The following is a 14,322-nucleotide window of genomic DNA, read 5'->3' as shown; positions in this document are numbered from 1 at the left end:
ACTGGCTTTCCTTGAACTTGGCTTCAAGAATTTAATAATTATTTTCCTCAATAGTAGTATCTACAACATCGTTTTACATTCTTTGTAACCTCTGGGGATGGGAATATTTGTCTCTGGCTCATGTCATCATGATGTTACCCATAACTTTATACCAACTCAGTTGCATTTCCCAAGATCATCATGAAACCATTCTTGATTACTCAAGAAACAAATTTGGGGAAATCAGTAGCTTCTAATAACAATGCAAAAAAAAGGCAAACATTTATTTTTATTTGCAAGTGCAGTTTCTGCCAATAGTTAGTGCTCACAAAACCTTAAGCTACAGTAGCTTTCGGTAAACCCAATGAGTAGTTTAAAAAATATCCAGTGATAAGAAAATTACAGAAAAAATTTCCAGTACACTGTCAAAATGTTTGGAATCCAAAATCCACTATTTTCTGCAACGGTTTTAATATTTGTCCTGGTTAAAAAGAGATTTTTCTTTTCTTTCTACTACATAGTCCTGCCTAAATTAACACAATCTGTTCCATGAATTTTTAGGACTGCCATTTTCTGAATTTAGATCATTTTTATTATTACATATTTATATTAATATCTTAATATTTTACATAAAACATTGACTTGTTGAATTTTATGAAATAAAATGACAGATTTTATTTGTGGTTAGGCATTCCCAGTTTTTGGGGAAGACTGAAAATCTAATCAGTAGAAAGTCATTTTATGCCTTTTTTCCCCTTTTAATTGTAATAAATAATTAGCAACCTATTAATTACAAAAAATCTTAATTATGCTTAGAGCAACCAGAGCATTTTCACAGATTTAAATTCGTCTTTATTACAGTATGTGAAGTCATTGAGAAGTGCCTCTGGTTTTCCGGTTTGGTAACAAAATGGCTTTTGTCTGATGCATAATGAGTGGAAACTAATGATGACTATGTAGCTCTTCCAGAGTTTTAAAGGCAAATCTATATTGGCCTACAGTTAACATGCAAATTCATCCAACAAGCAACACAAAATGTAGTAGTCATTCATTGCTATCAACATCTGAGGAGACCTAGTCAGCAGCACAACTCTCCTATGTCAGAAACACGTTATAACATGGTCACAACTGAAGTCAGGTCCCACCCTTCCTAACGCACCCTCTAGAGTCAGTTCAGCTTCCAGCACGATACATGAACAACAGCGATCAACACTGCGATATACGAAGGTCAATGCAGACAAGAGTTTGGTGTGCTAGCATACAGAGTTTTCAAACAGTGACAAACGAAACCAAACATCCTGCCTTGTTCTCTCTTCTTTCCCTTTGTGAGACTGGAAATCTCATAGCTTACTGAAACCTTCAACATGGGGGATCCCAGTCCAATGATCCTAGCACTGAAATTGTTCCTTGGGAGGGAAATTTGGCCACAAGGGGAGGGCATACTCATTTGAGACAGGGCATGGGGGTGGGGGTGGGGGGTGGAGAAGGGGAAGGAATACCTGCTGTGCAAACACTGGTTTGTGACTAACAGCCTTAAAGGGAAATATGATTTTTCCAAATATTTAGCTTTATCCCAAAGAGTAGTTTGGTGGTATCCTGTGGCTCAAACCTTACTATTTTTGGTTGGATAAATGAAATGCACACCACCATCACCATCACTCTTAGTGCTTCTTCCATCACATAAGACACTTGTTAAGATAAGAAAGATATTCTACTAAAGCTGACGGTGATTGAGAGTCATTCAGTATTCAAAGTTCCTAAGAATCGTTGGTTCTCTGAAAGGGATAAAAAAGTAGGAAAGGCTTTGTTCAAACTCTTGCTAGTAAACAAGTATTACTTCAACTGATACAATGGCTACGCGACATCAAAGTACTATAAATTATCAAAACCATCGTACAGAAAAATTACAAATTCATTGCAAAATACATTACACTGCTACCATTAAGAAAAAAGTGCTTTTTGTTTTCCTTCCTTTTTATTTATTTATTTTGCCAGAAAAGTATTCTTTCAATATAGAAAATCCTATGTGTTACCCTGCATGTGGCTAGGATGTATCGTAACAGAGTTTGTACTGAGTCCTTCTGATTTGCTGGATGAAGGGCTGAAAAATATAATGATGACTTATGAAAGCCGTATTCCCAATGAGCATGCCAGCTGTCAGTGGAGAGATGCCGATTAAGACACAAGAAGATGCCCTGGTCTGTTAAACCCTGCTGGTCATCACACTGTCCCACTGATCAGCTGGTTAGAATGCACAGGCCTTTGCATATTGTATGGTTTCCTCGTGTTCTCCTGAATTATTCTCGTGTCCTCCTCTGGCTATGTCACCTGTATGGATCCTCTTCTCAGTGATGCCTGTACTGTCTCATGAGGGGAACGATGCAAGAAGGTGGACCTGCCAGTTTCAAGAACGGATGTCCAAGGAGTTCCTGGGCTGTGGCTCTCTGAGAGGGCTCCCTCACCAGCATCAGGTCCAGGAATCCCCGGAGCACAGAAGAAACCTGTGAAAACAGTGACAGCATCCTGAGGGCTGACACAGAGAGCTCGCCCAGTTTCCCTGAAATGGTTCCCCAGCGAATTCCCAGAAAAATCACTCTACCACCGAAACCGGTTTGGCTCAGTGGATAGAGCATCAGCCTGTGGACTGAAAAGTCCCAGGTTCAATTTCAGTCAAGGGCATGTACCTTGGTTGCGGGCACATCCCCAGTAGGGGGTGTGCAAGAGGCAGCTGATCAATAATTCTCTCTCATCAATGTTTCTAACTCTCTATCCCTCTCTCTTCCTCTCTGTAAAAAAAATCAATAATATATATATATATATATATATATATATATATATATATATATATATATATATATTTTAAAAAATCACTCTACCCATCATTCCAGAAAATCAGCTTGAGGAGAAAGATGTTGTGGAAGCAAAAGCAGGTATTATCATTATTAACACATGATGTTTTCCTTACCTTTTTCATGTTTGAAATAATAGGAGTGAATGGTAATGCAACAAAGAATGACAATTTATTTACTAAACAAAAATATAACGGTAAGAGTGGTAGCAGCTATTATAAGGTGCATACTATATGCAGCACTGGTCACACTTGTTTAATGAAGTGTGGTATAAGCATGCACTAGTTTTATTTTCCTAACAACTTCAATCATCAGGTCTTTGTGAAATCCCCTTTTGTGAAGGAACTTGTTTCCTGCAAGGATATCTCACAAGGATAGCATTTTTTCCCCTTGAGTTTCTTTCCCTTTAATTTTGAGGAACAGCTTACATACATTCAAGTGTGTAAACATTAAGTACATATTTCACAGTAGGTTTTTTTTTGTTTTTAACATATATTTACACCTATTTTCTTTCCTCCTCGATACAAATATAGAACATTGCTCATTTTAGAAGGCTACCGTGGGCCCCTTTCCCATCAATACCCATTTGCCTGCAGAGGCTCACTACCAGCCTGACCTCCAATAGCACCAATGAATTTCATCTGCATTTGTCCTTTACAGAAATGGAGTCATATAGTTATAGGCTGTCAGCTTTCCTCTCTGGCTTCTTTCACTCTTCATTGTGTCTGTGAGACTCATCCCTGTGCAGCAAAAGTCCTAGCCTCCTCATTGCCGTCTGGTATTCACACACCACGTATTACGTATCCATTTGGGAAACGGCCTGGGGCAGTTTCCAGGTTTTGACCAGTCAGACTAAAGCTGTTTTTGTACTTGAATTTGGAGAACATCACACTCGTTCATAGTGGGTGTGGGGCTATTTTGATGACATACTATTTTAACCACATTTCATTATTTAATTTTAGCCCAATGCATAAGCTTTTCAAACTCCTGTTCAATTCAGTCTCCTTTTTTTTTTTTTTTTTTTTTGCCTGGTCCTCACAATATATATGAGTAATTCTAGCGGGGCTCTTCCCTAAGATAGGGAAGAGAGAAGAAGAAATGCTATCATTACAAACTAGTCTCCTAGTCTCCCTACAAGGCAGCTCTACCCTCCACCCCCTTCTTTTGGCTGTGAGGGAGATGGGAGAGGAGGTGGATGTGGGGTCAGTGTTTAGAGGACTGGTGCTGTGGAATGACCTTCTCAGAAAGCCCTGCCCCCACTGGTGGTCACCTCAGTGATGGTTCTTCAACTTAACATCATTTTTTCCTGAGGATGGCCCTACTTGGAAAACAGGAAAGACTACATCATCCCTGGACCATGTCCTTCATTGCCCTGCCTGGTATAGCCCTGCCTACCTTTTTAACACCATCATTTCTCTTTGCTCACTTTCTCAGCATATAAATTTCCCATCTTGGCTTGGGACTTTCACTTGTCTCTCTGCCTGGGACATGTTTCTCCCAGATCTTTGTTTGATTTGCCCATTCTTTCCAATTTGGGTCATCCCTCCGCAGAAAGGGCTACTTTCACTCTAACCTAAACAAGCTCCAGTACCCTCACCTGCACATTCCATCACATTCCAGTGCTTTATTTGCTTCATGGCATGGATCAATCTCTGAAATGATTTTGTTCAACCATTTATTTGTAGTTTACCTGGCTTCCCAACTAGAATGCAAGCTCTGTGAGAGTCAGGACACTGTGATATCCCCAGCAATTAGAACAGTTCCTGGCATGTAGCCGGACTCAGTGAGGGAGTGTTGAGTTTCCTCTTCTAGCCAATCCTGGGAGAGTGGAGCCAACCTTGGCCCATTTTACAAATGAACTTCAAAGATGGAGAGGCCGAATCCCTTGGCTAGTGAGTGAACAGGAAGAGCAGATATTTGAATCCAAGTGACTCTAATGGAAAGTCCCTGACTGTAAACCAGGATCTACTCCTGGATCTGATGTGCTAGTCTTTAAAACTTCAGGGAGACTGATAAATCCAAGAATGATTTTGAACTTCAGCAACAGATGCCGCCTCTCACCTTGTGTAGGTCCTTCACTCGAGGAGGTAAACTGTCCCGGATCCTCCGCATTGCCTGCAGGGGAGGCTCATTGAAGTAGGGGGGCTCGCCATCAATCATTTCTATCACCATGATCCCCAGAGACCAGATGTCCACCTGTTAGGCACAGCCCACTGGTTATTTGAGGCAAGGAGAACACTTTGCAATGTTGGATGTCTCCAGGGAACCAAAAAGATTAATAGTTATTCACAAATTAATGTGTTTTTTTATTTTTGATTTCAGAGAGGAAGGGATAAGAAGAGAGAGATAGTAACATCAATGATGAGAGAAAATCATTGACCAGCTGCCTCCTGCATGCCCCACACTAGGGATTGAGCCGCAACCTGGGCATGTGCCCCGAACAGGAATCTAACTGTGACCTCCTGGTTCATAGGTCCATGCTCAACCACTGCCCAGGCAATGTGGTTTTTTTTTTTTTTTTTTTTTTTTTTTTTTTTTTTTTTTTACAATATCCCAACAGTTACAACACAGATATGCAGGCTGAAACACTGAGTTATCAAGTATTCACTAATGGATTTCATTTGCTTTTCAGATTCAGTGAAGACTCTGATAATTATGTACACAGGAGTGTCCTAACATTCTGAGGATTTGAACTTTATTTTTTTACCCTGTTGACGTTGGTGATTAACTATCTATCGGGGCAGGTGAGGAGAGCATGCAACATTTTGTTTTGAACATCAAGAAGAAAGTTATATATTTAAACTATAAAAAATAAGAGTTTTGGACATATTCATAACAAACTCCAAAGAGCTACATTGCACAACACAAAATATTCTGATTCTTGTATTGATTGGGTTTTTAAAAATAGTTCTCCCCACACATATACTTCGGGGTTCTTTCTTTTGCATCTTATCATCTTGAAACAGCAGGCACAAAGCCCTGTTTTATAAAACCATTTTCAGGGGAAAAGAAGAGGAGAATATGACAAGCAATTCTTTCTGAGTAAAGAATGGGGAGCCAGGACAATGGGAAGCCCTAGCTGAGCCATAAATCCCCAGTTACAGTCACTTCCCTGTTACAGCCTCATTACACTGCTTATCAGTTAGCTGCATTCTTCTTTTAACCTTTCAGTGACCTTCAATGAGAATTTATGCTCTTGGAACCACAGGGAGAAAAATAAGTTGAGCGCTCATCCAAGGGCAAGCAAACAAGGGAAAGAGGGCACAGCCCACCTTAGCTTATGCCAATAGCCTCAGCTCATTGATTCATGCCACCTCTTCTACGCTTCTCCTCTCTTAGCATCACCTTCTGCACCATAACATGTGGGAACACTGCCAGCCCAGGAGTGAGCTCCTTGCTCTCTGTGTGTGTTGCCTTGCATGCTTTAGAGCTTCTACTCACACTAGTCCCTCTCCAGAAAGTCCCCTGTTGTCATGTGGTTAAGATCCCTTAAGAAATAATGAGCAATTGTTTCCATTCCAGAGGAAAGAGAAATTGTGCCATATTTTGAAATGTAATATTCCTATGTGATTTTTTTTCCTATGGGAAAACATTATTTCTCATCCAATTATTACCTCCATTTTGTGGATTTTTCTCTGACCCTCTATCCTTTGAATCATCACACCTGCTCATCTGTGTGTGTATCCGGCCACTTTTCTAGTTGCATTACCTTGCTCTGTGAATGCTCGCCACCAAGGGTGGGATCAGAATTTGAATCAATGTCCATGGTAGGATCTCAATAAACTCTTTTTGGTCAGTGTTGTGACAATATTCTCAGAGCTTGCCATTCTCTCTCTGCCACAACCTACTCTGTAACAAGTCCAGTAAATAGGGGTCAAATATAGAGTCAAAAGTCATCACCCTGATTGCTTCTGGTCACTAACACCCTAAGAACCACTATATCCCATCCCTGAGCCTATCCAAACCCTACCTCTTTCTATCGATGTCATTCCCTTACCTCCGTCCCATAAGGTAGCCTAGAAATCACTTCAGGTGCCATCCAGTAGGGAGTGCCAACCAATGATTTTCTCTTCGGTACCTCTTTGGACACTTGAGCACAGAAACCAAAGTCCGATAATTTTATCTGGAAAGGCAAGAAAAGCAACAAACGTAAAAGTGCTGGCTTGGAGATGTAGAAATATATGGAAACTTTCACATTAAAAACAAAACAGTCTCTTCCAAAACCAATTTGGCCCAGTGGATAGAGCGTCGGCCTGCGGACTGAAGGGTCCCAGGTTCGATTCTGGTGGGGGGTGTGCAGGAGGCAGCTGATCAATATTTCTCTCTCATCGATGTTTCTAATTCTCTATTCCTCTCTCTTCCTCTCTGTAAAAAATCAAGAAAATATATATTTTAAAAAAACAAAAGTCTCATTAATAGGCCTTGGAAATACTATTGGCAGAGGGGTTGTCAGACCCTTTTATTAGGAAAGCATGAGCCACTTTAGTAGAAAAACTCTCATGGCCCACTATAAGAGTTTATATCTTTAAACTCCTGGTGCTTATATCTTTTATAAAATAAGGAAACAAAAACAAATTTGCACATTCAATATTCTAAAAGCAACAAATTCGTTAAAATTCAAACCCACAACAGATGAAGTTTAAATAAATTGCTATTCTCAATGAGAGTTTTGTACAAACTGTTACTGCAGGGAAGGTTCTTGTGCATTGAACACATTTGGATTTCTACGGTAACATGAGAGATTCAAATAACCAAACTTATTTCTGTGTGTGGATTATTGTAAGGCCTCATTTACATAGGATGATTTAAATATTGGCTTCCCTTTTCTTTTTGTTTTCTTCCTTTGTTCATGACAAAGTTACCAATGTGCACATCAGCCTTTTCTCTGGCTCTACATCTGCTGCCTATACCTTTAATATTGGGCTACCTAGGGTTCAAGTCCAAACTCTCACCTCTTCTCTTTTTAGATACTCTTGCTTAACATACTTTTGCCTTCCATGCTCAATGCAGATTTCTGTCCCCCATTCTAAACCTCTACTTCATCTAGTCTTTGTTTTCATATGGGGCTAATTTTGGTGAAGGATATAACGCCTCTGTCTATTTGTTCATGTACCTATCCAGTGTTTTTCTCACCATTTGTTGAAAAGACCATCTTTGCTTCATTGTATTGTCTTTACTCTCTTGTCAAAAATTAGCTGAATATAATTTTGGGGGCATATTTCTGGGGCGTTTATTTTGTTCCATTGGTCTATTTATGTGCTCTTTTGTCAATACCATCTAGAAAGCTGACAGTGTGGCAGTGTTAGTCATGAGATTTTGTTCTTATCCTTCAATATTTGCTATATATTGTATTGATCTTTTGATGCTATGCATAAACTTTAAAATTGGTTTGTGAATATAATAAAATAACTGCTGGGATTTTGAGTGGGATTGCATTGAATTTATAGATTAAGTTGGGAAGAACTGCAACTTGACAACATTGACTCTTCCTAACCACGAACATAGACTATCTTTCCTTTGATTTAGTTCTTTGACTTTATTAATCAGAGTTTTGCACACATAGATCACGTATATATTTTGTTAGATTTATACCTAAGTATATAAATAGCATTGTTTTTTTTTAATTTCAAACTCCACTTGTTCATTGCTGGAATATAGGAAAGTGACTTGTATATATTAATTATAAATCTTGAAACCTTGATATAATTGTTTATTAGTTCCAGGGATTTTTCTTGTTGATTCTTTTGGATTTTCTACATAGACCATCATGTCACCTATGAACAAAATTAATTTTATTTCTTTTTTTCTAAATATGCATATATAGGTTGTCCAAAAAAGTGCATATGCACATTTTGAATAATTATAAAGGCAGTGTTTATTAAAATGCATTTTATTTTCAAAATTGAGCTATCAACTGTTAATGTGTATACACATTTATTTTTTATTGTCTTATTGCATTAGCTAGTACTTCTAATCTGATGTTAAAAAAGGATTGGTGAGAGGAGATATTTTTGCTTTTTTCCTCATCTTAGTCAGAAAGTATATTCAGTCCTTATGCATACTTCAAAATCCACATCCCCCAAAATTGTTCTCAGAAGCCTATACTGACCTCTCCCTTTCCAAATCTGAGAGAGAACTCAGCACTCAATCTTGAATTGTTTTCTGATGCTGATTTTTGTCCCTCTGGATAGAAATGATATTCCTCAAGGGAAGCAGCTCTGCCTTTCACTTGTGAAGCCTCAAAAGCTGGGAAAGTAGTAGACACCAAAACACACATGCTACTAGATAGATTTGATTTTATATTGACATGCACACACACACACACACACACACACACATATATATATATTATAGCAGGTCATGTAATAGACACATTGGTACTCTATAATAATTGTTTTGCTTATTGAAGACAGCTGTATCTAGAATCAAAGTTAAATTATGGATGAATTAGGACAATGGTCGGCAAACTGCGGCTCACGAGCCACATGCGGCTCATGAGCCGCAGTTTGCCGCTCTGTTGACTAATGAGTTTGCCAACCACTGAATTAGGGTAATGGTTTGGAAATTATTAATATTTTTTTTTCTTCTTCCATTTCCTTATTCATGATCTTCTCCTTAATCAGGCCAATGTCAGTGTGGTGTGGTTTGGAAGGGAAGGAGATTAGAATCCTTCAGATACATGCTAGAAAAAGTTGGTTTAGTGGAGAGGTGATTTTATCAATTGCTTTGAAACATAAAGAGCCAAACACAGATTTCCCTATGGTATGAAGAAGAGAGCTCTGGGCTATGGCAGTTGGTCCATGACGCTTGTTTCCCTATTTTAAAATGAGTCTACAATTCAGAGAAGTAAAAATTCCTACACTCCATCCCTGTTAGCCTGGGATTATTTTCAGAAGAGAACAAAGGAACAGCGATTTGATTATGTCAGTACTCAACTCTTAATTATACATTACTTCCCACCATTCCAAGTGATGATATATCTGAATAGCATAAATCCCCACACAAAGAAGGGAGAGGAGAAGCCACATGCATCTGTTTTCAGAAGCAATATTCAAAATATTTACTAATCATCTTCATCTAGACTGATCAGAATCTAGCCATAAAGTTAAGTGGTATTCTGAAGTTATCTTGAGGCATTACCATGCTTAATGAGGCAAAAGGGGTCAGATACTCCAATGGCTTAAAACAGTGGGCATTAACCAATAAGCATTAAAATATTGCAACATTTTAATAATAAGTATACTAGCAAATACTCGTTGAACACTAGCCTTGGCTATGCCCAATATGACCTCCATGAAGAGAGTGAACTGAAGCAATGTTACCAATTTCCATGAAAGCATCATTGACTTTTTAAGACAGCGGTTTTGATAGTTAAATATCTGAATAGCATATACCCTCACGGAAACAAAGAAGATGATCTTTGTGTAGTGTGCAGGAATCCAAAAGCTCCACCAAATCTGTGAGAGAATGGAGAAATGCCCAGCACAAGTCTATGGTTGACATGAGGAGGCAGCCCCAAGGATGGCTTTCAAGCCTTGTGGCAGGAGGCTGGAGTTGTGAGGAACAACAGAGGCACTCTCCTGAAAAGCCCAGAAGCTGACGGAACCTGTTAACCCTCAGTGGTCACTTTTCCAGGTAACAGAATAGGCCAGATTTGTCAAGACAGGGACCAGAGAGGAACAAGAAGATAGTCTATCTACTTCACCCTGAGGTCCCATAATCCACATTTGTCCCTTGTCCTTCCAGAACTTTCTTGAGAAAGATGGGGGTTCTAGGAGTGAAGAGGTAGGAGGTTGTTTTAAAGACTGGGGTTTTAAAGGTATCACTTAAACCTTATAATAATGTGGTTGAACTTTGATAGACAATTTAAATATTTAAGCATACCAAATCTAACTGATTAAAATTTAAAAGATTTTTAAAATTGGAGTTTTGTCTAGAAGTCTAGGTTAGTTTTTAAAACCAATAAAATTGTAATTGTGTGTGTATGTGTGTGTGTGTCTGCAGTGATTTCCAAAGCTTGAGTATGAGTAAATTTGTAACCCCACTACACAGATGGAAGAGGAGGAACAATTTGGCCAATACATTTTATTTGCCTGTAAATTTAAGAGATCTGCATAATTAAGGAGGTGAGTGCATTTGAATTTTGGTATTGGCAGTTTTTAAAAAATATATATTTTATTGATTTTTTACAGAGAGGAAAGGAGAGAGAGAGTTAGAAACATCAATGAGAGTCATTGATCAGCTGCCTCTTACACACCCCCTACTGGGGATGTGCCTGCAACCAAGGTACATGCCCTTGACCGGAATCGAACCCTGGACCCTTCAGTCCGCAGGTTGATGCTCTATCCACTGAGCTAAACCGGTTTCGGTGGTATTGGCAGTTTTTAATGTCACTATCTCTAGTGTGTCTTTCTCTTTTCGGACATTAAAAAAAGACCCTAAACCTGCCAGACTAATAATTATCTCCCTGACAAAATGTAAGATGAGAAAAGAAAACTCGACACTTGGAAAGCTAGGCTTGTTCTGTTGTAGGAGTGTAAGTGCTTCTGCATAATTTTTTTTACTCATCCAAGTACATAAAAGAGAAAATATTCTAAAAGAACATAATTACACACAACATTCGTACAAATAAATCTGCAAGTAGATAATGAGAACTAAACTAATGACTATAATAAGGCATTGTAAGTAGATCTTAAAAGCAAATCACATAGACTCTAAGCTGAGCCTCATTTTATTGTACAATGTGTCTACCTAGGAAACCACCTTAGTTCCACTAATACAGTTAGGCTAAAAGAACTGTAACTAGCACACTGTCTGCCCCCTAAAAAGAGGAGATGGAGCTTGTTCCGGGGGGGCGGGGAGGACCAGACATCAAACTAGAGCTTAGAGCTCAGAGAAAACTGTTGTTTAAACCTGAGGTCCTATCCATTTTATGTGTCCTGGCTCGGAATCAGAGACTCCATAAAAATATAGAAGGTGAGGCAAAAGAGTCTATGCATAAGATAGCTCCAGGTTTACAACACAAGGTAAAACCCACATTCTGTAAATTGCATACACTCTTCCAGGACTTTGCATGGGCTTATGTTGACTAAAATATTTAATAAATAAATTTTAAAAAGAATTTTTGCATCTGCCCCAGGTTTTTGCATGGATGCTTTTGAGCCTGGCTCCCGAGGGCTTCATCTAATGCAACAGTACAGGTTCCCTGTGGTCTGGCTTCCACCGAAGATCAGATTCCTGCCATGGGGCTCTCTTCACACAACAACCTCTATTTCCAGGTTCTAGTAACCAGTTCCCCACCTCACCCCTTCCAGTAAGAGTGGCGCTCCATTCTTGAGCACCACACTAATATTCATGCGCTTTTCTCATCCCTCACTTTTCTGCATCTGCCCACACCTTATTAAAGGCTCCTCAAATCGCGCACTGCAGTTTGACATCTGTTTCTTGCAGGGATTCTGATGGATACTGCAGACACGCATAGTCATGAGAACAGGGTGTACAAAGCCCTAGAAAAGGTCTCCGCCAACAAAAAATGGGAGCATGGCAAATAAATAAATAAATAAAAATCCTATAGTTTCTATAACTTTCTACTCTCATTGTTAATGTGAAAAATTATCCATCAAATTCAAGTCACAGGTAATTCTGACTAACAGGATGACACATAGGATGGTAATTTCCTTTTTGTAAGCCTTCTGGGAAGGGCAGTGGGCGACTTCTGACTAAAAAATTAGTGTAATAAGAAGTGTTCATAGGAGAACAATACCTAAGACAAAGTGACAAGGCAAAGCATTGAGGGGCCGAACAGGAAGATCTTACCCGTCCATCGCTTGTCAGGAGGATGGAGTCACTCTTTATGTCCCTGTGAATCACTCCTTGGTTGTGAAGGTAGGAGAGAGCTCTCAGAACCGACAGACACACAGTAGCTATCTGTTCTTCATTCATTCTAGAAAGGAAACAACATTTAAGGAACAAGGACAGATTTAAGAACATCCTTGAAATGATCAAAAGAGGTGGCTCTCTTGAGTGCTAGTGAATCAGCCCATGCTTGGAAAATCTATAGGCAAAGAAAAGGAAGTCATTGGCATTTGATTTGCAGGACCTAAGGCTGGGTACGAGGATGCCAGGGGTCAAATATAAGCCAAGGGCAAAAGACCCTCATTTGCTGGATTCTGGGTCATTACTGCAAATGCACTACCTTGCACACCTCTAGGCAATTCCTTAGGTGTTGCCAAACCTCCTGGGTCCTACAGAGGGAGTGCACTGAATAGCACCAAGGTTCCAGGTGTATCTGCTAGGTGACCTTGAGCAAGTCCTTTAACTTCTTTGGGTCTCTTTTTACTTACCTTGGAAATGGGAACAGCCACAGTTCTCTCCAAGACTGGGCTCAGACAAAGTGGCCTTTGGATCTCTGGGACTCTCCCTGCCTCTCACTAGCCCTCCCTCGCCCTCCTTCGGGAACTGGAGGTTTTTCATGCTTCAGGTCCTTCTGTCAAGGACATTGGACCTGCTAAGCTACTAATAACTGAGTGTGAACGGATGATCCTGTAATAGATGGGTCATGGGAATGAGAAAGGCAAGTACAGGACCAGGCCTATGCTCCTCTGGTTTCAGAGGAGATTGCACAGGTGCTGTGCGGTAGTTATTTCTAACCTGGGACTTCCTTGACAGAATCTATCTGAGCTTATTCATTTGTTACAAAATAGGGATTGAAAAAAAACCTTGACTGAAGGAGAACTCTAGAGACATGGATTGCCATTGTAAGCTCCCTAGGGCAAGAAAGAAAACCTCTCTTTTAGATATATTTTTATTAACCCTCTATAAAAAAGCCTAATATGCTAAGTGTCCGTATGTCTGGTCAGCCATTCAACCAATCAAAACATAATATGCTAATGATATGCTAAGGCGCTCAACTGCTCACTATGATGTGCACTAACCACCACAGGGCAGACAACTAACAGGTTGAGCAGTCCCTATGATGTGCACTGACCACCACGAGGCAGATGCTTCAATAGGTAGGTTAGCTTGCGGCTGGGGTCCGGACATTGGGACTGAGTGAGAAGGACTGGACACACCCTGGAACCCTCCCATGGTCCCTCCCTGGCTGGTCAACCTCCCATGTCCCTCCCCAGCCCCAATTGTGCACTGGTGGGGTCCCTTGGCCCAGCCTGTGCCCTCTCTCAATCTGGGTTGATGGACCCCCACCCCCAATGCACTAATTTCATGCACTGGGCCTTTAGTTGTTTTATATGTAAGTCATATTTGTCTTGTTCTTAGGTCTCTTCAGTATATTTGTTCCTGCAAATTAAGATTATCTTATGTATTTTAGGCGTGGGCATGTCAATGGCTCTACTGCAGAGTGTGCCCACTGAAATGTTGGTGAAAAAGCTTCAGTGTCCTTTGGTTTTGAAATGGTCTACTGCAGCTGAAGAGCTGCAGAGGTCATAATAAAAATTTTGCCTCATTTTAATGGAGAAACAGTAGCATATATTTTCTT

At 39.8% G+C, this 14,322-nt stretch overlaps 1 protein-coding gene across 2 annotated transcripts in view; it reads right to left on the bottom strand.

Moving 5' to 3' along the window:
- Positions 1–249: 249 nt before the first annotated feature.
- The window catches only part of PAK5 (p21 (RAC1) activated kinase 5), a 229,788-nt gene continuing 215,715 nt past the window's right edge, over positions 250–14,322 (bottom strand). For both annotated transcript variants that reach the window (XM_084888174.1, XM_084888173.1), the window contains exons 7-10: positions 12,645–12,771; positions 6,826–6,951; positions 4,890–5,024; positions 250–2,480 (exon numbers count right to left, since the gene is read on the bottom strand). In XM_084888174.1, the coding sequence (XP_084744300.1) occupies positions 2,325–2,480; positions 4,890–5,024; positions 6,826–6,951; positions 12,645–12,771 (544 nt within the window). In that variant the 3' untranslated portion in view covers positions 250–2,324. The remainder of the gene's footprint in view (positions 2,481–4,889; positions 5,025–6,825; positions 6,952–12,644; positions 12,772–14,322) is intronic.

Source organism: Pipistrellus hanaki, assembly GCF_964339955.1.
Source record: "Pipistrellus hanaki genome assembly, chromosome: 6".
NCBI lineage: Eukaryota > Metazoa > Chordata > Mammalia > Chiroptera > Vespertilionidae > Pipistrellus > Pipistrellus hanaki.
The sequence above is the reverse complement of the archived record's forward strand: the minus strand, read 5'-3'. Positions and strand labels throughout refer to the sequence as shown.